Source organism: Dipodomys spectabilis, unplaced genomic scaffold (genome assembly GCF_019054845.1).
Source record: "Dipodomys spectabilis isolate Male_0828 unplaced genomic scaffold, ASM1905484v1 ptg000541l, whole genome shotgun sequence".
Taxonomy (NCBI): Eukaryota; Metazoa; Chordata; class Mammalia; order Rodentia; family Heteromyidae; genus Dipodomys; species Dipodomys spectabilis.
The window spans coordinates 66,806-93,733 of NW_024871218.1; the positions used below are offsets into that span (position 1 = coordinate 66,806).

Consider the following 26,928-nt stretch of genomic DNA (forward strand, 5'->3'; position numbering starts at 1 on the left):
ATGAGCCTGCGCGCGCTCCTCCGGCCCCGCGCGGCGGCGGCGGCCCTCGCGGCCCTCGCGGCGAGCCGGCGCTGGCTGGGCGCGAGCGCGCGCAACCGCGCGTTCGCCAAGGAGCTCTTTCTGGGCAAGATCGAGCAGGTGAGGCGGGCCTGGTGTCCGCGCGGCGTCTGCCGCCCGCGCCCTGCGCACGGCCCGGGCACCGGGCCGCCCCCCCCCCCCCCCCCCCCCCCCGGCTCCGAGCGCCGCGGGGCCCGGCCGGCCCCTCCGCCTCGGCTGTGGGCCGCCCCGCGGGCTGCAGCTGTTGCTTTGGTGTTGGTCGGTCGGTCGGTCGTGGGCCTGGGCACTGGCCCTCAGCCCCGCAGCTCAGGGCGAGCGCTCCGCCACTGAGCCGCAGCGCCGCTTCCGGCTTTTTCTGCTGATGTGGTGCTGAGGAATCGAACCCAGGGCCTCGTGCATGCGGGCGAGCGCTCTCTTGCCGGGCTCTGCAGAGCCTGGAGGAGCCGCCAGTGCAGCTCCGGACTTGTCCCGCGATCTCTGAACGGAGCTCGGTGCTCTGGCACCTTCCCGGGACCGCTCGGGAGACTGCGCTTCCCCTGCCAGAAAGCTGGCTCCAAGGCTCTTCCCAACACTAACCCTTTCAGCCCCAGACCCGTCCTGTAGCAGCCCTCAATAACAAAGCACTCCTCTTCTTAGGACACGGCTTCTCGTGGGTCTCTCCCTGGGGCTGCTACAGAGACACGTGAGAGACCGAGTGAGTAGGGTTTGCGCAACACCAGCAGCCTCAGTCAAACCACTTGGCTTTAATTTGTTTGGCTTCTGTGAATTGGCTTCAGCGATAGGTTTACTTGAACAACATACTGGTGTGGGTGTGTTTTGTGCCGATCCTGGGGCTTGATCTCAGGGCCTGGGCACTGCCCTTGAGCTTTTTTGCTCAAGTGTGGAGCTCTATTACTTGAGTCAGAGCTCTACTTCTGACTTTCCAGGTAGTAAACTGGAGATAAGAGTCTCATGGACTTTTCTCCCCAAGCTGGCTTCTAACTTTGATCTTCAGATCTCAGTCTTTTGAGACTCCAGGGGTTTAGGTGTGAGCCACCAGTGCCTGGCTCATGCTTTATAATTTCAACAGCTGTTCATTGAAATTGAACTCTTCATTCGATTTTTGTTCGTTGTTATTAGAGTCCTTTCTTCTGTGCATCCAGGATCTCTCGCTGTAGCACCTTGGCACACATGAGGTGCCAGAGTGCCTCCTCTTCTGTCCTTCCCATTGGTGCCAGAATCACCTTTCTCTCACAGCTCATTGCCAAGGGCTAGAGCTCCAGTGAGGAGACAAAGGTGATTGTGGTGGAGATGGGTTGAGCCTCTGTGAATTCCATGAAGGAAACAGGTTTGTTCTAAGGAGCAACACTCCTGTTTTCCTTCTTGACCACGTTGACTATGGTATGATAAAGGACAGAAGGTTGAGTCAACTGTCTCTTAAATAGAGACCAACCTGTAGCCTGGGCCCAGAGAGGAGCAAACAGATCTGAGCACCTTGCTAGAATGGATGAAGTAGTTAGATAGAAGTGTAAAGGCTGGGGGAAAATTGAAGGCTCCTCTGAAGAACTTTCTGGCCATGAGTGTAGACAAGAGCCAAACACTGGTGCAAACACTTTGTTACGTCATGTTTCTGAGTTACACGGCTGCTCTCTGAAGAAGTTTATATGGAATGGAAGGGAAACAGTTTCCCGAGGGTGATCTGGTCTCATTCCATAACCCAGCTCACTCAGACACTCATCTCAGGGAGCTGATGTTGGTAACAGGGACAGTGGTAACCTCAAACAGATAGGGGGCACAGTGGAGACCCTCCCTCCTGTGCTGATCACAGGGGAGCTGATGTCAGTGGCAGGCCCAGTGGTGACTCCATCCATCATGCTCAGCACCAGGTGCCAATGTCAGCCACAAGAGGAAGAACGACCTGAAGGAGCAGACAAGGTGACCATGATACGCCCTGATCAGTAGGGATCTTTTGAACTCACAATGACTGATACAGAGTTGATTGGTCTATTGAAGAGCTTTCATAAATCCCATCTTCCACAATTTTTACAAGGCCTTGAGTAAACGTGGGTGCTGAAGGGTGATGGGATTTGTCCATGGCCTTGAGTTGATAAGCAGCAAAGACTAAACTTAGACTGTGAAAATACTTCTTGTTTATGGGACTGTCATTATCACTTCTTGAGAAGGAAGCTGGCAGAAAGTGATCATCTTGTCTGCCTGCACCAGAGGAAGGTGGACATAGGTGAGTGGGCACATGAAGCATCGCGTGAGATTTGCTTTTGCCTTCTTCCATGGCTCACATCCTGCTGTTCAAGTGTAGGTCTTCTTCCTTGCCTTTTGACTACTATCACCATGCTGAGAGGTATTCACTTTGTAAATTTCTGTCCTGTTTATCGTTGTTAGAAAGCCGTTTTCCCATTTCCAGAAGTTAGCCAAGATGAACTTAATGAAATAAATCAATTTGTGGGACCTGTGGAAAAATTCTTCAATGAGGAGGGTATGTAAGATTATCATTACCATTTGCATTATAAAGGTGGTTATCCTGCTGTATTAGAAGCACTATATACAGAGTCTTTGATGAGGAAGAAACAATGTCCTCAAAACCTAAGGCATCATTCCAGCTACTTCATAATGTATAAACATCTAGTTCAGCAGTGCTTGTTTTCTCCATGGTTCACCATGGGCCACTTTGAAATGTTTTCAAGTAATAACCTCTACATTCCTCACCTGTACAATTAAAAAAAAAAAATGTAGCCGGGCGCCAGTGGCTCACACCTGTAATCCTAGCTACTCAGGAGGCTGAGATCTGACGATCACAGTTCAAAGCCAGCCCAGGCAGGAAAGTCCATGAGACTCTTCAATAAACCACTGTGGCTCAAGTGGTAGAGCACTCACCTTGAGCTGAAGAGCTGAGGGATAGCGCCCAAGCCCAGAGTTCAAGCCCCACGACCAACCCCACCCCCCCAAAAAAAAAAATGTTTGTAAGCTGTTACAGACCAACACTTGAGCAAAATACAATAAAAGTAAGCAACTGTGGCTGGTCATGATGGTGCATACCTGTAGTCCCAGCTACTTCGGAAGCAAAGATTAGGGAGGTTACAGTTTAAGGCCAATGGGGCCAGAAAGTTACCAAGATCCTATCTTAATGAACAAGATGTGTGTGGTGGTATGCATCGTAATCCCAGCTATGCAGGAAGCATAGGTAGGCCAAGTTGTGTTTAATAACAATTTTAAAAATCTTTTTAATATTTACCTTATTAGAATACAGCAGAATTCCCCCTATCTGCTTTTGTTTAATTTATATATCAAGTACCCCTGGAAAAGTTGGCTGTACACCTTGGAGAGAATTAGAATTAGAAAGACAACAATAAAACAACCTTGAATATGAGGGCCCTTTGAAGGTGTTACATATACTGAAAACTACTGCAGTCAATGTTACTATGTTGCTAGTGTTCAAAGTTGCAGAGTTGTCCACAGATACATTTTATATTTAAAAATATGCTGTTCTTTTTGTTCTGATGGTTATCTTTCTTCTTTAATCTGTTTTTAATATCCTTGGTCCTTTGGTCTTTATTTAAACTTGAATATCTCACACTTCTAAGTTGTAACCTAACAAACAATCAGCACAATCCATTTGTTAAACAAATACATTTTCCATAGATGTCCCCCACCCCAGCTTCTTTTTGCCATCTTGCTCTTGAACTCAGGGCCTAAGTAGGATTACAGGCATGAGCCTTTCCCATTTTTATTCTCTCTGTTCACATGCTTTTCCTCACATTAGTTTGTATTTTGTGGAATTTTATTTAAACAGAACCATACATTATGTATGGTTTTATTCAGCTTCTTTTACAGCATTTTCAGTTTTCTTCATGTTACATATAACAGATTTGGCCCATCCTAGAGCTTGAACTCAGGGCTTGTCTCTGAGCCTCTTTGTGCTCAAGGCTAGATCTCTATCACTTGAGCTACAGCACCACTTCTGGCTTTTTTGAGTAGTGTATTGGAGATAAGAGTCTCATGGGGACTTTTCTGTCCAGGCTGGCTTTGACCTGTATCCTCAAACTGTCAGCCTCCTGAGTAATAGGATTTTAGGTGTAAGCCACTGACACCCAACCCAGTTGTCCCTTTTAATGCTGAGTAGCAATTTCCTTGTTTGAATATACTAAAGATTGTATCCTTATGAAGGTTAACATCAAGTGCCAGGATAACAGGTATGTGCTACCATGTACCGCTAAGATTGTTTATTAATGGAACCATACCACAAAGAAGCTCAGAGAAGTTCCCAGGCCTGAGTTCAAGCCCCAAAACCGGCAAAATAAGTAAATAAAAAAATAAAATAATAATTGAGTGCCTTAGGAGAGGAACACAAAGGTCCAATGCCTATGTGTGTGATCATCCAAAATAATACTTAATAAAATTAACTCCAGGCAATAGAAACAAAAGGGTATTGTTTGTTTGTTTGTTTTCAGTTTGGGTTTTTGTTTTTGTTTTTGTTTTTTTGCCAGTCCTAGGGCTTGAATTCAGGCCTGGGCTCTGTGGCACTGTGATTCAATGTGGTAGAGCACTATCCTTGAGCAAAAGATCTCAGGGACAGTGCTCAGGCCCTGAGTTCAAACTCCATGACCAACCAAAAAAAAAGAGAGAGAGAGAGAAGATTTGTACTTTTTACAGGAATTACGTAATTGTAACCCCTCTGTACATCACCTTTATAATAAGAGTAAAAAAAAATCTTTTAATCTGTGTACTTTTGTTGTGTGAACATACCATATATTTTTTTAATCTTTTTTTTTTTTTTTTTTGGTCAGTGGTAGGGCTTGAACTCAGGGCCTGGGTGCTGTCCCTGAGCTTTTTTTGCTGTAAGGGCTAATGCCCTTGAGCAGCAGCTCCTCTTTGGTTTCCTGGGGGGTGATTTGGAGATAAGAGACTCTTGGACTTTCCTGACTGGGCTGGATTTGAATCACAGTCCTCAGGTCTCAGCCTCCTGAGTAAGATTACAGGTGTGGGCTACCAGTGCCTGGTTCTTATATTTTGTTTAATCAAAATTATTTCTTCTTGTCAGTGGACTCTCGAAAAATTGACCGTGAGGGGAAAATCCCAGATGATACTTTAGAGAAATTGAGGCAACTGGGACTCTTTGGGATACAAGTTCCAGAAGAATTTGGTAAGTCGGGACAACAGCCACCTATCTGGTCTAGCGTTCTAGTAAGCACTCTGTATTTGTCCATGAAAGGATTCTTAACCGTTCAGGAAGACTGACCTTTAAATGTAGTACCTCTGCAATCTGGGTGCAAAGCCTACATGTATTATTGTGATTCTAGGCTCTGGAGCTTTTAACTGTCTGTCCTCTGATTATATTCTAGTGCTGCTTCTATGTACAATCAGCTAAGGATTTTGAGAGAAATAGCAGTTGGCAGCCCTTCAAGGGCTGGGCATGTTTTCTAGCTGTGAGTTGATTGTTTGGAGATGTCCAAAACAATACTTTTAAAAACTAATAGTTCTTGGGGCTGGGAAGGTGGCTCAGTGGTAGAGTGCTTGCCTTGCATGCCTGAGGCCCAGGGTTCAATTCCTCAGCACCACATAAGCAAAAAGAAAAAAGCCAGAAGTGGTGCTGTGGTTCAAGTGGTAGAGCGCTAGCCTTGAGCTGAAGAGCTGAGGGACAGCGCCCAGGCCCCACGACCAGACCCACAGAAGCCAAAAACAATAAAAACTAATAGTTCTTAAAACAATAGTTGTTAGCTGGGCATGACTGAAATTGACTCAGGAGAGCACCTCAGCAAGGGAACCTTGATGTTCTGTGTCCCTGCCTGTTTGTCTCTAGAGAGCAGAGGGTGGCTTCCCTTCTTCTGCTTTGAAGACTGAAGGTAGAGTTAAGTTCCTGCTAATGCCTAACTCAACAGGTCAATGCTGAGACAAATAGGAAAATGAAGGATAAATGAGTGTGGTGCCCAATTTTCTTCGGGTGTGTGTTTAAACTGTTGTGACGTATCTTCCTGTCATGTCATTTCTCTCATCACATTACCAACCATCTGAAAGAATTTGTCCTGTCCTTGCAGAATACCTAAAGTCATGAGAAACACTGCTAACCGAGTGGTGGGAAGCACAGAGCTCACCTCTACAAGTGACAACACAGATCCTGTTGTTTGTTGATGTGTTGATACCTTGTATTTCTTTTCTTTTCTTCCTTTCTTTTTTTTTTTTTTTTTGGTTGGTCATAGGGCTTGAACTCTGGGCCTGAGCACTGTCTCTCAGCTCTTCAGCTCAGGGCTAACGCTCTACCACTTGAGCCACAGCGCCACTTTGGGTTTTCTGGTGGTTTATTGGTTTCTTGGCCCGTCTGGCTTTGACCCACAATCAAATCTGGGCCTCCTCAGCTAGGATTACAGGCATGAGCCACTGGCTCCCAGCTTACCCTGTATTTCTTTTTTTTTTTTTTTTTTTTTTTTTTGGGTCCGGTTGTGGGGCCTGAACTCTGGGCCTGGGTGCTGTCCCTCAGCTCTTCAGCTCAAGGCTAGCGCTCTACCACTTGAGTCACAGCACCACTTCCGGCTTTTTTCTTTTTGCTTATGTGGTGCTGAGGAATCGAACCCAGGGCCTCAGGCATGCAAGGCAAGCGCTCTACCACTGAGCCACCTTCCCAGCCCCTACCCTGTATTTCTTAACACAAGCCCACTCTGTCTCTGTGTGAGGCTGTGGGAAAGACTGAACTTAGCCAGCTCTGTCAGGCATCAAGGTTGTAACTCCCAAGTGCTGGGTATTACCAGCATCACACGCAGCCACACTGCATGAAGATCCGAGTGGAAAGGAGGTGGGCTTGTTTCTCATCAGCTTAACAGAATTAGGCAGCAGTAACCTTACGTTCACGCCCACAGGTTGAGCAAGAATTTTCCCAGGCTAGAGAATTGTAAAGGCTAGGTGGGAGCTACTATACCAGAAAGCTGAAGTGTTTATTGACCAAGCCTGGATCTCTTCCCTTGATCTCTGCTTGCTGGCTACCCAGGGCCTACAAGTTGTGGCTTCAGTCCCTCCCACCACCAGCAGCCCCTTGTAGCTGTCAACTGTTCCCCTGTGATTGCCGTGCCCACCCCACCCCCAGCAGGACCCTTCTGCACCCACAGGGACACCTTCCCATGGGGTGTGTAGAGAGTACCCTCTAGAGTGGGCCTCATCCTGAGGTCGAGACTAGACCCACTCTTAGTTAGCCTGATACCCTTAGTCTTTGGATTATCATCTATAAAGTGAACGTAAAGCCATTAAGCTATACCTGGAAGTTGAAGATTATGCAGAGAACATACTTGAGTGGATTTTGTATTTTTCTGCGTTTTTTTCTTGATGTTTGTTTTTGCCAGTCCTGCAGCTTCAACTTGACCTGGGTGCTGTCTCTGAGCCTATTGGTGCTTACATCCAGGGCTCTCCCACTTGAGACACAGTCCAGCTTTTACTTGAGTAGTTTATTGGAGATAAGAGCTTCACAGACTTTCCTGCCTGGGCTAGCTTCAAACCATAGTCCTCAGATTTCAGCCTCCAGAGCAGCTAGGATTACAGCTGTGAGCCATTGGTGCACGGCTATTTTTCTGTTTTTAATACTTTTGTATTTTTACTCTTGGAGCAGTGGTTCCCAAATGAGGAAGCAGTGTTACCCCTCATGGAACATTTGGCACTAGTCAAGATGTTTCTGATGATTGTGGCTGGCATAGAAGCCAAGGGTGCTGCTAAAGGTACTGCAGTGCACAGGACAGACCACACAGAAAGTCGCAACCCAAATGATGCAGAGAAAGCCTGTCATGGAGCCCAGCAGATGCACTAAAAGTGTTAGCCTGCATGTATTTCTATACCTAGAAAAAGTATAAAAAGATGTACACAGAAAGTTTTTCCTGTGTAGTTTGATTATGGGCAATTTTTGTGTTCTTTGTGCCGTTCTAGATTGTGATTTTAAAAAATGGTGATCTGCTGTTACTTATAATCACTTTCCTCAATGGAAGGACTTGGGCTAGACTGAGACAAATTGATGTCTTTCTCCTAGGCGGCCTGGGGCTCTCCAACACCATGTACGCTCGGCTAGGGGAGATCATTAGCTTGGATGGATCCATCACTGTGACCCTAGCAGCACACCAGGCTATCGGCCTAAAGGTCAAGTGTCTGGAATTCCTGTTGGGGGCTTTCTGGAGGGAGGAGCTTCTTCTCTGCTATTAGAATGGAATGGGGCCTGATAGCTCAATATCTTAGAGAAGAACAGGCCCAGCTGCTCTTGGCACCTTGCCTTCCAGTTCACTCTGGCATCATCAGTTGACCCATGACCTGTACTTGGCTTATGTAAGCATAGCCCTTGGCTCATGGTGCCCCTTCCCATCAAACTTTCCTCCTGTGCCCATTACCTTGGACCCATCCTTCAAGATGTAGATCAGGTGCCACTCCTGGAAGTGAACCCATTCTGAGCTGTCCCCTGCTTTTTGTTCATGTACTTCCCTACTCTGTTCAGCTCAGAGCACAGTGGGACAGGTCCAAGGGCACACAGCTATCAGTGGAATTGCATTACGTAAACACAGACCACAAAGAGAGCAGAATGAGCCCTCTGTCCAGCTCCTCAGCCCTCAAAGCAGGAACCCAACCCCTATTAGCCATTTGGCAGCACCGAGTAGGGGTGGGGCACAACTGAACTTCCTGTAAACCGTTTCTGTGCCAGTTCCGGTGCTCCCACGTCCTCACACCATCATTCCACCCAGCCTGCCAGTGGCAGGGGAAGGGGCTTGTCCAGCTCATACATGGTGAAGTGAAGGATCAGAGGGTGATTATTTTTGGCCCAAGGACAGGAGAGGAGCAGAGATGAAAATGGCAAATGCTGATTCCCAAGTTCTGTTGTCATGCACACATCACTGTAGTACATATCCAGAGAGGAGTCCACCCAAGAGCAGGGTTCCCTGCCTTCCCCAGGCTGAAAACCTGGTCTCGCAGCACCTTCTTCACAAGAAGTAGATATCCTCAGGGGAGTTGTCTTACAGGGATATCTTGGACTCTTGTGGCTTACACTGATGTGTCTGTGTGCATGTGTGTTTCATTCAGGGGATCATCTTGGTGGGCAATGAGGAGCAGAAGACCAAGTACCTGCCCAGACTGGCATCCGGGGAACACATTGCAGCCTTCTGCCTCACAGAGCCAGCCAGGTCTGCCACCCTCTGTAGGATGTTTGTCAATTTCCAAGGTTTCCCCAGACAAGGGACTGTTATTGTATACAAAAGCTGGCTTAGTATTTCTCCCCTAACTGATTAATTCTAAAGAATTAACACAGTAACCATTCCTGCCAGCTCTCTGGATCTTCTTTCTCTCTTTTTTTTTTTTCCTTTGGGTCCGGTTGTGGGGCCTGAACTCTGGGCCTGGGCGCTGTCCCTCAGCTCTTCAGCTCAAGGCTAGCTAGCGCTCTACCACTTGAGCCACAGCACCACTTCCGGCTTTTTTTCTTTTTGCTTATGTGGTGCTGGGGAATCGAACCCAGGGCCTCATGCATGCAAGACAGGCGCTGTACCACTGAGCCACCTTCCCAGCCCATGGATCTTACTTCTCTGTCCTAACAGGACTGTGAATGAAGACATCTGACAGCATCCACCAAGTCAGTGTTGGTTGCCCACAACTCACAGCACATTCAGGACTGCATTCAGGCTTCAGAATACATGGAGTGGTCGTATGTTCACGCCTCCATTTGAAGAGCTGAGGCTCAGTGAGGCTATATGAGCAGCTCAAGGTCACACAGCTAGGATGGAGCAGGACCCGGCAGGGCTCCACTCACTTAGCCCTCCTTCCCTTCCCCTGAACCTGCACCAGTCGCCCTTCTGCTGAGGCCCAGACTCCTCCCATTAGCTCACTGAGCCCCTGTGGAGTTCACATTCTGTTCTCGAAACCTAAACTCAGGTTGTTTTACTGTGTGAAAGAGACATGGCCCTGTTTACCCTTCCACTGGTTTTGTGAGAACACTTTTATTAGAACCTGCCTGTATCTTTAAATAGGATTTTCTGTTCAGATTTTAGTGTTGAGGTGGCGTCAAAACCATATAACTCAGAAACCCAAACATAGCTATTGTCTAACCCCACATTTTAAAAACTTAGCAACTTTCCAAGATGCTTACACATCTTTATCTATTCCCAATAATGTCCTCCCTTGACCGAATGGCTCCTCTGCAGTGGGAGTGATGCTGCCTCTATCCGGACCAGAGCCACCCTGAGTGAAGATAAGAAGCACTACATCCTCAATGGCACCAAGGTACAGCCCACCCTCACCAGTCACCCTCAGGCAGCACCTGTAGGTACAGCCCGCCCTCGCCAGTCACCCTCAGGCACCACCTGTAGGTACAGCCCACCCTCGCCAGTCACCCTCAGTCACCACCTGTAGGTACAGCCCGCCCTCACCAGTCACCCTCAGTCAGCACCTGTAGGTACAGCCCGCCCTCTCCAGTCACCCTCAGTCAGCACCTGTGGGTACAGCCCACCCTCTCCAGTCACCCTCAGTCAGCACCTGTGGGTACAGCCCACCCTCTCCAGTCACCCTCAGTCAGCACCTGTAGGTACAGCCCACCCTCTCCAGTCACCCTCAGGCAGCACCTGTGGGTACAGCCCACCCTCTCCAGTCACCCTCAGTCAGCACCTGTGGGTACAGCCCACCCTCTCCAGTCACCCTCAGGCACTACCTGTAGGTACAGCCTGCCCTCGCCAGTCACCCTCAGGCACCACCTGTAGGTACAGCCCACCCTCACCAGTCACCCTCAGGCACCACCTGTAGGTACAGCCCACCCTCTCCAGTCACCCTCAGTCAGCACCTGTGGGTACAGCCCGCCCTCTCCAGTCACCCTCAGTCAGCACCTGAAGGTACAGCCCACCCTCTCCAGTCACCCTCAGTCAGCACCTGTAGGTACAGCCCACCCTCTCCAGTCACCCTCAGTCACCACCTGTAGGTACAGCCCGCCCTCGCCAGTCACCCTCAGTCACCACCTGTAGGTACAGCCCGCCCTCGCCAGTCACCCTCAGTCACCACCTGTAGGTACAGCCCGCCCTCGCCAGTCACCCCATCAGTTCTCAGACACCACCTGTAGTCATGTGCAACCACTCTTCATACGCCAGGAGTTACAAAGGATCTGCACATCACCTCCTAACAAATTACTGGGAGGGTTATGCTTTGTGTTCACTAAAGCTGAGAGACTGGCCCAGGGCAGGCTTTTGAACCTTCAGCAACAGAACCAGAACTAGAGCAAGGCATTTTGGTTCCAGAGTCTCCCTTTCTGCAGTCCCAGATCTGCCTCAACTGCCATTGTGTATTTGTTTACATTTTTACTACACAAAATTGCAGTATGCTACACTTGGACAGCTCCAGTACCTGTCTTGAGTGGTCACATGCTCACAGCCGGCAGTGTCTCCTGCTGCCAGCATGGTTAGGGCTGGATGTCATCTGTGACAGAGTGCATGGCTCTCTGAAGGAAAATTCCTAACTAACATGCGTTCAAGTTTCCTTGATTTTCTCTTTTTTCTTTAATGGTTTGCTTGACTCAAGATTGAAGTAATTCCCAACCATTGCAGTTTGTCAGACAGACCCTTTTTTCCTTTCCCTTTCTGAATTTTCATCTTTTCCTTCCTTTATTTTTGCCTTTTTTTAAATTGACAGATATTGGGTATGGTGTGTGCACATATGAAAATCTTGTGGGATGACCCAGTTTCTCTGTCCTTGAGGGTCTCCTGGAGTCTGGTGACAGGAGGAATGCCAGCTGCCTCAGTGCCGTTGGCTGTTCTCCACCCTGACCCCGGACATAGCCGCCTGTCTCTTAGGGACCTCCCCACTATGGGAGAAGCTGGGTTGAGCCCCAGATCACAACATATGAGCCAGGCTTATTCATCCATATGAGTTTGGCTTCTTTTTTTTTTTTTTTTTTGTCGGCCGTGGGGCTTGAACTCCGGGCCTGGGCACTGTCCCTCAGCTCTTCAGCTCAAGGCGAGCGCTCTACCATTTGAGCTACAGTGCCACTTCCGGTTTTCTGGTGGTTTATTGGAGATAGGAGTCTCACGGTCTTTCCTGCCCGGGCTGGCTTTGAACCGCGATCCTCAGATCTCAGCCTCCTGAGTAGCTAGGATTACAGGCGTGAGCCACCAGCGCCCGGCGAGTTTGGCTTCTTTAACACTCTGCTTGTGACATTTCTTGCCTGAATTTTTACAGGCAGCTGGAACTATACAAACAAAGGTAGATCTTGCTGGGTGTCTAGAAAGACCTTTTGCTCTCTTCTCAGGTCTGGATCACCAATGGAGGACTAGCCACCATTTTTACTGTGTTTGCAAAGACGGAGGTGATTGGTTCTGATGGCTCAGTGACAGACAAAATCACAGCTTTCATAGTAGAGAGAGATTTTGGTGGAATCACTAATGGAAAACCTGAAGATAAATTAGGCATTCGGGGATCCAACAGTAAGTAACACAGGCATGTGTGTGACAGGAACTCTGAGAGAAACTATGCAGATAAAGTTGTACATTTGTGGTTTCAAAGACTGACTTCTTTGACAATTCTGATAAACTGAACACTGGCTGTGGCTTCGTCAGTCAGGGCTGTGTGCCTCTGAGCTTTCAGTTTTGATGACACAAGGCAGATGAGGCCAGTGGACTTCTCAGCATGGCCAGGGATAGTGGACAACATGGAGGTGGGATGGCAGGTGTCCTACGTAAATACTTCTTTCTTCTTACTGGCCCTCCCAGGCCTCTCATTCACCCATCCATTTGTTTACTTACCTAGTTTTTCCTTTAAATAGTTGCACAAAGGCTTTTACTGCAACGTGCCCACCCTTAGCAAGCCATTTGAGTCCTGCGGTCCATGTACTATACCTTGAAATAGGAACCATCGGCCAATTTCAATGTACTTCATCTCTGGGCTCTTGGAGCAGGCTTGCAGGAAGTAGTTGAATGAAGATCAGCAGACCTAATTTGCCATGCCTGGTCTGGCTCCCCTTGAGTCCAAACTTTTCCAATCCTGAGTATCCTTTTCTAGGGTGGAAACTGCTGTGCTTATTTAGTAGAACATGCAAACGTGTTTTACAGAAAATGTGGTGTGGAAGACCTTCCTAGGCCCTGTCCTAATCCCTTTAGCTCCTTCCTCTGGCTGTGCCTCACAGTGATCTCCCCCTGAGAATGTCTCCTTTAACAGTAGCTAGCAGTCCCTGGCCACAGTAGCCGTATCTACCAGATACCTCAGAATGGGGCACACAGCAAGGGCATTTTATTCTCACAGTATTCAGGTGCCTAGGACAGGCTGCTTCAGCCCGCGATTTGGGTTTACGTCAACCATGTGCTTTCTTCATCACCCTGGGGCACAGGCACTCAAAGGCTTCCACTCACATTGCATCACACTAGCCAAAAGTAGACTTAGCGGCAGAGAAAGCAAGGTCTGCCCTCCACTCGTCTAGTGCTGGGAAGGGGCTCAGTGGTAGAGCGCGCACCTACCACACATGAAGCCCTGGGTTTGATTCCTCAGCACCACATACACAGAAAAGGCTGGAAATGGCACTGGTGGAGTGCTAGCCTTGAGCAAAAGTAGCCCAGGGACAGTGTCCAGGCCCTGAGTTCAAGCCCCAGGACTGGCCCCCCAAGAAAGAATACACAGCTGGAACCAAGAGTCCCATCTGCTCTTTTCCCATGCTGCCTCTACCCCACTTCATCCTCAGGCCCTTTGTATCCATTCAATCTCTGCTAAATGTGATCTTAAATAAATCTTGGGGCCCTCTCGGTCTTCTCTGCCCTGGGAGCAGCTCTCCTGCCTCCTCATTGGTTATGCCAGCAACCTTTCTCTGAAGCAGCAGCTCTTATGTGCCATTCTGGGCTTTGCCCTCTCGGAAGCCATGGGGCTCTTTTGCCTGATGGTAGCCTTTATCATCCTTTTCACCACGTGAAAGAGCCAGGAAGTCTGGGGAAATTGGTAGGCTCAGGGTTTGACAGGGAAGACAAAATAAATAGTATATTAATAAGGGAGAAAAAAAAAGTCTTGGGTTAACCTCCCCACTCCCTCACCTTGCTCTTGGCTTTTTACACTCACAGTTGGTGCTTCTTATCACTTCTCCAGCTCTGACTTCATGCTGGTGAATTGGAGATGAGTCTCTTGTCGCCAGGGCACTGGCAGCTCACGCCTGTCATCCTAGCTACTCAGGAGGCTGAGATCTGAGGATTGTGGTTCAAAGCCAGCAGGAAAGTCCATGAGACTCTTATCTCCAATAAACCACTCAGAAAACCAGAAGTGGCACTGTGGCTCAAGTGGTAGAGTGCTAGCCTTGAGCTGAAGAGCTAAGGGACAGCACTCAGGCCCAGAGTTCAAGCCCTACAACAGACCAAAAAAAAAGTCGCTTGTCTTCTCCAGACCTTGATTCTCAGATCTCAGCCTCCTGAGAGTAGCTAGGATTATATATGTAAGAAGCCACTGGTAAACGGTACATGGTCTCCCTGATAAGTGGATGCTAAATCCAAAAGGTTAGGTGATACGATAAAACTAACAGGACTTAAGAAACAAAGAACTCCCGCTCATCTGGTTGAACCACTACTAAATATCCCCATGCTGCTGATCACAAATATGGTATATAACATGTGAACTCTGTTATATATTACAGACTGTGGTAGACAATTTGCTCCAGGGAAGTTAGAATGAACTTGTGACTTTGAAATTATGTAATCATTTAATCACAATCAAAAAAAAAAAAAAAAAGAACCTCGGGGAAGGGAGGGAGGGAGGGGATGGTAGGGGGAAAACAATGGAGGGGGTAACAATGTTCAAGAGGAAGTGTACCCATAACCTCACTCATGTAACTGTAACCCTCTGTATAGTAGCTTTACAATAAAAAAAAAAAAAAAAAGAAGCCACTGGTGCTTGGCTTGACTCGGCCTTTAATATGAATGTTATGTAACATCTCCTTTAACCCCTCCCCATGTCTCTTCTGTGCCCTTTTTATTTTACCCATAGCACTGAGTATAACATCATGTTACCTTGTTTGTCTCCTTGTCCAAAGAATGAGCTCCATAGACAGGAGCTTGGGCATTGTGTCCTAACCTTCCAGACTGAATGGTACACATGCAAGTCAGGTGCAAAGTGATTTGCATTTGTTAGATGTCTTAATTTTTATGTTTCAGCTTGCGAAGTCCACTTTGAAAACACCAGGGTGCCTGTGGAGAATGTCCTTGGAGAAGTTGGGGGTGGGTTTAAGGTGAGTTGCTATCCAAGGCTCAGGTGAGTGCTGTGCATTTAGGGTGAGTTTGGGAGGCTGCTGCTCAGGCCAGAAAAGGAGGGAGAGAAGCAGAATCTAGAAGAGGGATCTGAATCTCACACACAGTGATATAACCTAGCCAGCCCACATTCCTGACTGGTGTAAAAGCTGGCCAGTTCCAAGGACCTTGTCCCTGAGTTTTCCAGGCACCTTAATGTTGCTGGAGTAAACACTGGCCCCTTCGCAGGGGTATGAAGCCATTTAGTCTCTGAGAATCTACTTGTTCCTCACACAGGATTTGATTTGAGAGATTCTACCCTTCAGATACAACAAAGTTCTACCTAAAGGAAAAATATGGTGTGGTATATTTTCCAAATCATAAATAACCAAACACCCCATAAAAAAATAATAGTTGAAATTGAGCTTTGGGAAAAACATACCGTTCATAGCATTGTGGGGGTTTTTGTCGCTAAGCCCTGGCCCTGACTTTAGGAACTGTCCATCAGTATCTCATACTTGGTCTGTGCTGTCTTAACAAGGCTCCACTGTTCACCCTCCGGTCAGGTGTTGCTTTCTCCCTGCTTGTCTGGGAAACCCGTCTGCAGTGTCTCTTCCGAGAAACCTTTGCTTCCCAGCCTCCCAGCCCCTCTCCAAGTCCTGTAGTGCTGCAGCTCTCCCTCACAGAGTGGCCATCCTGTTGACTCACTGGCTGTTTGCACCCAAGACTGTGGTGGGTCAGGGCGCCTCCCGGACCGGACAGTGCTGCGGACCGTGTCTGTCCGAGGAGTGCACCTGTCCCTCTCTCAGCTGTTGGCTTTCTGCACTGGGTCAGCATAGTGAGGAAAGAGAGATGCCAGCAGCAGCATCGGGTCACTGTTGTTGGCACCTGGCTGAGCTCACGCTGGGAGGGCTTTGGGAGTGACTTCGCCATGCTTAGGCTCAGCTTCTTGGTCTGCTGTTGTGTTTCTCTCAGCACTGCTGAGGGCCTTTAGGCCGCCTGGGGTTTCTGCTCCCTCTCCTGAGTGGGAGGGACTTGGAGAGGTGCTTTGACAGTAACGCGCAGTGGCTGTAGTAGTCTCTTAACCACGTGGGTTTGAGAGCCAAGATTGCTTTCTCCCAGCTTGAGGGCAGATGGGATGACTCACTTGGCCTGGGTGCTAGCAGAGTTCTTTTATACTTGCCATTGTTTCTTAAAAACAATGTTTTTACAACATTTTTTTAGTAGGTAAGTGTTCTCCCCTTGCGTCTAGCATTGTACCTACCCTTTCCATCCCCCTGCAGGTGGCCATGAACATCCTCAACAGTGGGCGGTTCAGCATGGGCAGTGCTGTGGCTGGGATGCTCAAGAGATTGATTGGTAGGTGGTCAGCCATGGACAGGAGCCCTCTGCTGTGTCATGTTACCCTGGCTGCTCACACGGCAGCCTAGGAGGGTCTGTCTGCAATTCCCCTGGGTAAGCCAGGGCTGACAGACCACCTGGACAGATGGTCAGCTCCAGTCTAGCATCTGGGCTTTGGTTTCGACCAGACAATGTGTACACTTTTCCCGGAGGTTAGGCTTTGTATCTCAACATTACTGTTTTATCTGCACACTGGGGTAAGAAGGAGGTAAGAAAGGACCACTGTCCTAAGAACAGAGCTGCTTGGTAAGCTCTAGCCGCAAGCTGGGCACCAGGTCAGTGTTAATTCTGATCTTCTTGTGTGTGTCCACATGGAGAATAAAGAAGAGAGTTAGAACCCAGGTCCCTCGGCCTCTAGACCCTCATCTGATCCTCTCTGTCAGGGTAATAGTCTCCTTTGTCTGTGAACTGAGAGCAGCCTGTGGCCATTCTCCTGAGGTGAGTGTGCCATGGAGGATGCCAGGGAAGAATGAGCCATCAGTGCTTTGTGCCTCGCATAGCTCGGTGCAAGGTGGGTACATACAGGCTTTGAGTAGGGTTCTTCCCTCTGTTTGGTAGATGAGGAAAGTGGGGTCCAAAGAGGGCAAGTGATTTGTCCAAGACCATGCACCTGGACTGAAGTGCAAAGCTGTCAGGCCTCAGGCTCAACATTCTTCTCTCTGTGTTGTGGTAGTTGTATGGGCTGTGCCTCCCAGAGTGGAGAACTCAGTGAAAAAGCTTCCTGGGTTCCTGTGGCCAACCTGTTCCCAAAGAAGCAGGACCTCTGATAAGTCCCACAGATCAGAAATATGGATGTCAGCCAGGCACCGGTGGCTCACACCTGTCATCCTAGCTACTCAGGAGGCTGAGATCTGAGGATTGCGGTACAAAGCCAGCCCAAACAAGAAGTCCATGATACTCTTATCTCCAATTAGCTACATGAAAACTGGAAGTGACACTGGGACTCAACTGGTAGAGCACTTGCTGAATTGCTGAGGAACAGCGCCAGGCCCAGAGAGAAAAAATAATCCTTGGGGATTATTTGGTGATAGTTACACCAGTGGAAGCATTTGGAAAATGGACTTCAGATGGAGCTAGGGGTGCTGGCTTGTTTCTTGGAGGTTCTCAGAATTCAGCCTTCAACTGTGTACCATTAAGCCCCAGGCCTGAGCTTTGAAACACCTAGGGTGCTTGAATGAGCACCTAGGGTGAAGAAGGGCTCTCCCACCTCTGGGTGGTGCTCTGTGTATCCAATTTGTGCCAGGCGTCTGCCACCTTCCATCAGATTACCTCTTCACAGCCATTCTGTCTACCAGGGAGGTGGAGTACTCAGCCCTGGCCTCCCACCAGTAGGAAAAGGGCCAAGACTCAGAGCTGTGAGAGTCAGAATTCCATGTCCTTCTGCTCTTGCTGGCTCCCCTCATGGGTGAGGACCAGGTACCCTGTCTCTGGTCCACTGGTGCTGGAAAGGGGGAGCTTCGACATTCAGGGCATCTGATCTCAACAGATGATGTTCATAGTTCTCGTTGGATGTTGGAAGGAAAATGGTTACAGCTTTAGGAAATCACTTTCAGATAATGAGAAACGTTCTGGCACCTTCTAACAACTCTTCTCTTCATCAGAATGGACCGCTGAATATGCCTGCACGCGGAAGCAGTTCAACAGGAATCTCAGTGAATTTGGGCTCATCCAGGTACTGAGGACAGACTTCATGTGTGGACGTGAACAGGGTGCTCTATTGCTGCCTCTCTGCTAGTGCCTTTGGTGCGACAACCTGGGAGTAAGACTGGATAAGACTTTGTTGACATAGGCCCTAGGATTTGATTCTTCAGTGTAGAAGGCTTCTGACAGTTACTTAACGTCTGTCTTGGGTTGTGAATTTGGAACTTGGCACATATACATTGCTTCTTGATTGTGGTTTTATTTTTTTGTTTTTTGTTTTTTGGGTCCGGTCGTGGGGCCTGAACTCTGGGCCTGGACGCTGTCCCTCAGCTCTTCAGCTCAAGGCTAGCGCTCTACCACTTGAGCCACTGCGCCACTTCTGGCTTTTCTTTTTTGCTTATGTGGTGCTGAGGAATTGAACCCAGGGCTTCATGCATGCAAGGCAAGCGCTCTACCACTGAGCCACCTTCCCAGCCCCTTGATTGTGTTTTTGTAAACACTCCAGGAAAAGTTTGCACTGATGGCTCAGAAGGCTTACGTGATGGAAAGCATGTCCTACCTCACCGCTGGGATGATGGACCAGCCAGGGTTTCCAGACTGCTCCATTGAGGCGGCCATGGTGAAGGTAATCGCAGCACATCCAGAGAGCTTGCATAGGAGAGAGATACAGAAAGCCTGCTTAGCTGCAGTCTCCCTGACGCACAGTGCTACCTGCCGTCTTCCTCTTCTCATCAGTTCATAGGTCAGCCTGGCCTTGGGCTAGGATTTTTGCTGCGCTCTGATGCAGCACAGAACAGCATTGCTTCTTCAGACATCCCACTGCTTCCCAGTGTGGTCTGGGCTGAGTTGTTATTGGCCAACTTATGGCGTATAGAAATGGGAGAAAACAGACATTATAACTTCACATTTCTATAAAGTAGCAGCATTCCTGGGAAAGAGTATCTTTTGCTCCCTAGGTTGATGGCCTTTAATCTTTTTGGTATCAGACCACACTTTGGTAAAATGTTTGATAAGGTAAAAGCAGGTTACTAATTATAAAAACTTTTTGGTGAGTCACAGTACCGAGTTGGTACTCAGTCAGTACTCTGGTTTTCAATTTGAAAACAGGCAAATCATTAGGCTAGAAACAGTGCTTCTATGCTTGGAGATTCTGAAGACATATGTAGGAAACTTCCTGAAACTGTTTTAGCCAAGAAGAAGCCTAAGGCCCTGTCCCCATCTGCGGCTTTGTCAGCTGATCCCCTAGAAAGGTGGGTTGCTTCCTTCACCCAGACCAGGGCTCTCCAAGGACACTGACTGGGGACTTGGAGCTCAGGCCAGGCCTACAGCTAACTGCAACAGTGTCTCAGAGTGGACAGAGAGAAATGAATCACGGTCCTGCCAGGTGGAGTGTCCAGACATCTGTCCAAGTGCAGAGGATCAAAATGCCAAAAGAGTTGATATCTAGGTGGGTTTTTAAAGCTGGAGTTACACCAGGTGTGGAAGGGGTAGAAGAAGGCCTAGAGGTAAGAAAAGGCATTGTGGGGGTAGAAAACACAGCTGGTTATTGTGGTCTGGGAAGGCCGAGGGCTTGCTTGGTACCTAGTAATTTCCTCCTGGAGTCACTCATCTCAAAGCTCGGGTTCTTCGCAGACAACCACTGCTTCCTGAGCAGCGGCCTCTGAAGTCTAGGTTCTCCTGTGGGCAGGGATGCTGTGCTGACCTCACCCAGCGTCTTTGGCAGGTATTCAGCTCTGAGGGTGCCTGGCAGTGTGTGAGTGAGGCGCTGCAGATCCTTGGGGGATCTGGCTACATGAAGGATTACCCCTATGAACGCCTGCTGCGTGACGCCCGCATTCTCCTCATCTTTGAGGTGAGTGGCCCTGCTGCCAGCCGCTGTGCTTCCTGTGTTCACCTCTTTGCTTCCTGCATCTGAAAGGTATGCTGCCGAGGGCCTAGCAGAAGCTTCCCAGAGCCGGGAGGGGGCAGAGAGGCCAGGCAGTGCTCAGGTCAGGAGCCTAAACCCTCTCTTCTGAGCCCACTGCCTCCGATTGATCTGCTGTGGGTCTTTGCCAAATTTCTTCTCACTGGATGGAAAAGCAGGTCTTATTGGATACCTGAATTCCAGTTCCATCTTAGGCTCTAATTCCGTCCCTTGCCTTTTGGGTCTTTACTTTTCTTCTTGATATATTGAGATAGCTTATAAGGTCTCTCTGTTGGGTCATTAATTCTCACACTGTATTCTTCCATTTTTGGCCTGATGACTTCACAAGTCTATAAAGGGTCAGTTTGGGGGCTGGGAATGTGACTGGGTGGTGGAGTGCTTGCCTCGCACGTATGAAGCCCTGAGTTCCATCCCTCAATACCACATACACAGAAAAAGCCAGAAGTGGCGCTGTGGCTCAAGTGGTAGAGTGCTATCTTTGAGCAAAAGAAGCTCAGGAACAGTTCTCAGACCCTGAGTTCAAGCCCCAGGGCAGCAAAAATAAATAAATAGATGAATAAAGGGTCAGTTCATTCAGCAGGTAGCAATAAGGAGTGGGGTTGGGCCACAGAGGCTGCCTTTTGGTGTGGTCTGACTGCATAGGGGCCTGGAGACACAAGATTGTAGCCGGGTGCCAGTGGCTCACGCCTGTTATCCTAACTACTCAGGAAGCTGAGATCTGAGAATCACAGTTCAAAACCTGCCCAGGCTGGAAAATCCTTGAAACCCTTTATCTCCAGTAAACCACCAGAAAACCGGAAATGGTGCTGTGGCTCAAATGGTATAGCATTAGCCTTGAGCTAAAGAGCTGAAGGGGACAGCACCCAGGCCCAGAGTTCAAGCCCCATGACCGGCACTAAGACACAGGATTATGTTCTCACAGAGGGAGCTGGAGTCCAGAGGAACCAACATGCACTTGGCCTTTGAGGGTTGGGAAAGACAGATTGGGACTGCGGACAGTTTAGACTGAAAGGCTGTGTCAGGCCTACACAAGTCTTAAAATGGCTATTACTAGGGAAGCAGTAAGGAAGCCTTTCTGGGAACATTGGTTGGCTCAGGTAGTAGAATGGGAAGGAGGTTGGGAGGTAAAGGGTCAGAGGGAAGATAGAAAAGCAGCTGACTTTGGAAGACTGAGCAACAGGGATTCTGGAAGTCAGAGGAAGTTTTCAAAGAAGGAACTATAATTCCAGGGAATATAGCGAGAAGAGAGGCCCGGGTGCTTCTGACAGGAAGGAGAGCAGACTCAGAGCCCATGGAGGCCAGCCCCCAACAGGGAGTTTGGAGCTGTGCCCTGGTCCGCTGGAGTACCACCCCGTCGTCAGGTCCTGGGCCGTCTCACCCAGTGGAGGGCTTCCTTGGCCGACTCTGTCCTAGGTGCACATGCCCCACCCAGCATCTCCTTTCCCTTAGCAATCAAGGACCCACCTGAAGGTAAAAGAGCCTGCTCCTGAAGGACAGAGTGTATCAGCCCTAGGTACACACAGTCTTCAAAAACACTGTCCTCAACCCAGGGGGGTCCATTTTCTCTAAGGCCAACAGGTTAGCTAGGTTAGGAAAACTCTCAGGCTGTGCTTCTCATGTTGCCAGGTCTTCATTGTGAGACCTGCTCAGAGCTGGACAGTATTGTGGGAGCCTATGCATCCTTCTTGCCCCCTCTGCCGGTGGGGCCAGCCCAGCCACAGGCACGCAGGTCAAAAAGCTGGTGAAGGCCCTGGCTCACAGCATCATGGTGTTTAGTAGGCAGAAGCCTTTCAGCCTCACAGCAACAGGGTGGAATTAGGTGGGGAGGGGCCGTGAGCATGTGAGCAAACTTCCAAGCCCCAGTACTGTGCTCACCCCAAGGAGCACTGCCCAGGTGCCCTGGGCTGCGCCTGCACTGAGGGGTGGTGTGCGGTAACTCAACCCCATTACTGCTGGGCCTGCACTGAGGTGCTCCTATCAGCTGTCCCAGCTTTCGTAAGGAATCTGACCTCAACCTAGGCCCAGTGGAGTCTGTCCCATAGTTGCTGTGCCTAGGCATCGACAGCCCAGAGAGAACTAGCATTGGTTTTTGGGGGGATTTTGTTTGTTTGTTTTGTCGGTCATGGGGCTTGAACTCTGGGCTGGGCACTGTCCCTTAGCTCTTCAGCTCAAGGCAAGTGCTCTACCACTTGAGCCACAGTGCCACTTCCGGTTTTCTAATGATTTATTGGAGATAAGAGTCTCATGGACTTTCCTGCCTGGGCTGGCTTAGAACAGTGATCCTCAGATCTCAGCTTCCTGAGTAGGATTACAGGCGTGAGCCACCGGCGCCCGGTGGCATTTGTTTTAATGAGGAGTTTCGGGTTTACAGTCAGAGTGACCTATGCAAGACTAGCCATCTGGTCAGCTCCCTAACCCATGCCTGTGCATGCCAAGACACTGGGTACAACCCTGCCCTGTGCTTCTGTCACGCCGCCTAGCTGGAGCAATCCTGCAGGTGCTGCCAGTAAGGTGTCTTTTCATCCCCACATTGCTGGTCATAGGGAACCAATGAGATTCTTCGAGTGTTCATCGCTTTGACAGGCCTGCAGCACGCCGGTTGCATCCTGACTGCAAGGGTCAAGTATGTACCTCCACATCCCGCGGGGAAGGGGACCGTGCAGCCACACACACGGGCTCCATCCAGGCTTGTCAGAAGGGGAGGAGGGCAGCTGTGCTGAATGGGGGTGGTAGGGCCTGAAAACCAGCCTCCAGCTTGTCCTGCACCTGGGGGAGAGGAGCAGAGCCAGCTGCCACAGGGAGCCCTCACTCCTTATGCCTCAGGTCACGCCCTCAGATCCCACACAGACACTCCATCGCCCCTGTCCCTGCGGCTCCTGTCTCCCACAGCTGGAATGGGAGTTGTTGCCCACCCTGAAACCATTTCCTCTCCTTTGTGTCCTGTTCTCTGCCCTGTCATAGGGCACAACAAAATTTAATGCTTGATAATAGCATTTTCTGAGTCTTTGGTGAAAGCCAGGCACTGGAAAGCCGACCCCTTGACAGGCTGCTCCCTAAGTAAGGCATGGGGGGGGGGGGTAGGCGTCCAGGAGCCTGCATGCCAGCTGGGCATGCCGAGCTCCAGGGGACATGCTGATGGACCGTGGGAGCCAGCCGTGGGGACCTCGAGTCACAAGGCTGGACTTCCTGCAGGGAGCTTAAACGAGGCAATGTGACAGTAATCATGGAGACCATTGGCCAGAAGCTTCGGAACTCTCTGGGCCGATCTGTGGACCTGGGACTAACAGGCAATCTTGGAGTTGTACACCCAAGTCTGGGGGTAAGTAAGCCTAACACGTGAATCCCTCAGTTGGGTGGCTTCCAGCACGATATTCCCCTTCCAGAGGGATGAGACTGGAGGCCCAGGCTCCCCAGGGATGTTGCAGAGTCACCTAGAAGGCCCACTCCATCTCTCTAGAGCTCCGGGCAGGGCTGTCAGGTGGGCGCAGTGGGGACGAGGTACTGAGCCCAGTTTTTCTTCTGCCTATGTAGGAAAGTGCCAACAAGCTCGAGGAGAATGTGTATTATTTTGGCAAGACTGTTGAAACCTTGCTACTCCGCTTTGGGAAGGTAAGCCTGCAGACCCGGGGGAAAACCAGCCCCTGATATGGTCAGTAGCCATGAGATTCATGTGTGCCCATTGCTCAACCATGGGACCAGCCTAGAACAGAATCCTTGAGTGTTTGGGTCTGGGCGATGTGGCTACACAAACACTGGGGAGGCCTCTGCTTGGTGAGTCTTCGAAAGAGTTCTCCTAGGAGCCTTTCCTGTCAAGACTTCCTTCTGTGAGGTGAAGGGCCACTCACCGAGGGTCTAAATCTGGAGTGTGTCTGTGAACTCGGGCTGTGAGAGGTGAAGTACCAGTCTCTAGTCTTGCCTTGGTACCTGTCTGAGTATATAAAAAGGAAAGCATAAGTCAACCGAGAGCCTACCTCCGATAGCCTGAAGGAAAAGTTACACAGACCCGTGTTACTCAGGAGCACAAGGAGACTGAGGGGCGGCACAGGGTGGCTCCAGAGGGCCAGCCAACTGGGCCAGGCAGCAGGCCTCTACCTCTGAGCCTCTGTCCCCAGACCATTGTGGAGGAGCAGCTGGTACTGAAGCGGGTGGCCAACATCCTCATCAACCTGTATGGCATGACGGCGGTGCTGTCACGGGCCAGTCGCTCCATCCGCACTGGACTCCGGAACCATGACCACGAGGTGAGCTGCATCCGCCCGTACAGGACAAGAACGGGTCAGATCCACTAGTTTGCTGGGTCAGGGCGGGAATCAGCAACTCACTGACTAAGCCAGTCCTGGTGTTCCATTCCAGTTTACTGAAGCCCAGGGCTGGGGAGGTGTGGGGTTGGGTGCCTAGGGAAGGAAAGGCTACAGTGCCAGTTGGTGGTCACTGACCATGGGTGAGTCTTGAGGATGAGTGGAAGTGATGCCCAGAAGGCTATGTATGCTTGTTCTGCCAGGGCCTTGAGAGGGACCGTGATGGTCTGGAGCCAGGGCTAGCGTCTTTGGTTTCCTGCCTGAGAGAAGAGAGGGGAGTTAGTGACGGATCCACAGACTCATAGCCTCCCCTACCTCGCCATCTGTCAGCTTTGTGCATTCCTCCCTTCACCAGAAGGAAGGCGGGTGCCTTCACCAGCGCTTCTATGTACATGCCTGGTTCCAAGGGAGCACACCAACATGGATTATGTCATCTACCTCACAGAAGAAGCTGTCCCCTGGGCTGGGAAGTTGGCTCAGTGGTAGAGCGCTTGCCTTGCATGCATGAGGCCCTGGGTTTGATTCCTCAGCACCACATAAGCAGAAAAAAAAAGCCGGAAGTGGCGCTGTGGCTCAAGTGGTAGAGTGCTAGCCTTGAGCTGAAGAGCTGAGGGACAGCGCCCAGGCCCTGAGTTCAGGCCCCACTACCGGACCCAAAAAAAAAAAAAAGAAGCAGCTGTCCCCAACATTCTGTGTAGGTGGCTCTTGAGGACAGAGTGAGTTTGAGTTAGGGCTGAACATAGAACACAAAACTGACTTACAGGCTAGGGCTGAACCCAGCTGCCAAGAAGGAGCCCTGCCAGATTTCTCAGAGTTCAAAGTTCAAGCCAAAGCTCTCAGCAGCTGTCCTTTTGTGACCTCGGTTCTGGCAGGTTCTGTTGGCCAACATGTTCTGCGTGGAAGCTTACTTCCAGAATCTCTTCAGCCTGTCTCAGCTGGACAAGTGTAAGTGGGTAGTTTGTGGGAGGGAAGCCAGTCCAGACATCTGTCAGTGGGCCCATTTCTAGGCCTTGTTTGCCTCTAGGGCCTGCTAGTGGCTTATATGCAAGCAGGGATTGCGCTGCAGATGGAAACCAGCCTTCACACAGCCTTCTGTGTGGGTCCTGCTGGGTCTGCCTGTGCCTGGCCTCCTCTTGCATCTTCCCAAGGAAGGTCACAAAGGAAAGGGAGCAGACATTATACCTGGTCAGAAGACAGCCTCCCTCCTTTTAGCCTCTGAACTTCTGCCAAAATAAACTTGCAGTTCTCTGCAGAGAACATGGCCCTGGAAAATAGGAGGCTTCAGCTTGTCTAGAGTGTTGTTCCATAGGTCCTGGCCACATCTCAGAGTGTGTAGCTCAGGGTCTTCCTCCGACCCTTAGAGTTCTGGCAGCCTGCCTAGCTTAGCCCTCTGATCAGGAAATGGTGGTTAGGGCTATTAGAGCCATGCTGAAGAGGGTGGAATGTGATTCACTGTGGCTCTGGGAGCTGATCAGGGGCCCCAGGCAGCTGGCAGGACTTCTCAGGCGTGGGGGGAGCATTTATGAATGGCCTTCTCCACCCTCGTGCTCTGAAAAACCTACTAGGTAGTAAGACCTCTATCTGCAGCTCAGAATCGTGCCTCAGAGGAGGTAGGGGCCCAACTTTGTATTGCCTCCTCTTTTTCCTCCCAGATTCTCCAGAAAACATGGATGAACAGATTAAGAAAGTGTCCCAGCAGATCCTTGAGAAGCGAGCCTACTTGTGTGCCCACCCTCTGGACAGAACATCATGAAACAGTCCGTGTCCCTACACCAGATGTCCTAGGCCCAAACTGATGTGGGACTGCCTCCTCACAAGATGGAGACCTTGAGGCCCCACCTAAGGCTTCTCCTGCCCGGAGGGAGTCTCAGATTTGACCCTGCCAGCGTCTGTCTGCTGAGTACGGCTTCTGAACGGATGTGAAGAGAAAGGAGTCATGCATTACTGGCACTGAGTGCGCACTGAGGGTTCTGCAGGTGCCATGGTGGAAACTGGGGTGTATGCTGCCACCTCCTGCTTGGAGCCTGGAAAGCTGCTTCTACTAGACTCCATATTCCAGAAACAGCTAAATGTGTGCATACCACTCATGGGAACTAGGAATAAAATATACCTACTACCTGTGTCAGGAACCATTCAGTTAACGAAAGAAAGAAATATGTGCTATTTTGTGTGTCCCTTCTAGCCTGGCTGTGGAGCTTATATTACTACTTATTATTTGTTTTGTTGTTTGTCTGTTTTGTTGCCAGTCCTGGGGCTTGAACTCAGAACCCGGGCTCTGCCCCTGAGATTCTTCCCCTCCCCCACCCCACTCCCTTTAAGGCTAGGGCTCCACTACCTGAGCCACTTCTGGCTTTTTCTGAGTGGTTTACTAGAGGTAAGAGTATCACAGAGCCAGGAGCTGGTGGTTCACACCTGGAATCCTAGCTACTCA

General features: G+C 49.8%; 1 protein-coding gene across 1 annotated transcript; it reads left to right on the forward strand.

Annotated features, from left to right (window-relative positions):
* Positions 1-26,639, forward strand: Acad9 (acyl-CoA dehydrogenase family member 9). Its single transcript, XM_042670349.1, has 18 exons — positions 1-138; positions 2,437-2,530; positions 5,093-5,194; positions 8,054-8,160; positions 9,091-9,191; positions 10,203-10,281; positions 12,290-12,464; positions 15,162-15,235; positions 16,517-16,592; positions 18,236-18,306; positions 18,781-18,900; positions 19,999-20,127; positions 22,743-22,822; positions 23,392-23,518; positions 23,731-23,808; positions 24,312-24,440; positions 25,370-25,442; positions 26,150-26,639. Exons 1-18 carry the CDS (start codon positions 1-3, stop codon positions 26,248-26,250), a joined length of 1,854 nt encoding a protein of 617 aa, XP_042526283.1. The 3' UTR covers positions 26,251-26,639.
* Positions 26,640-26,928: the final 289 nt, after the last annotated feature.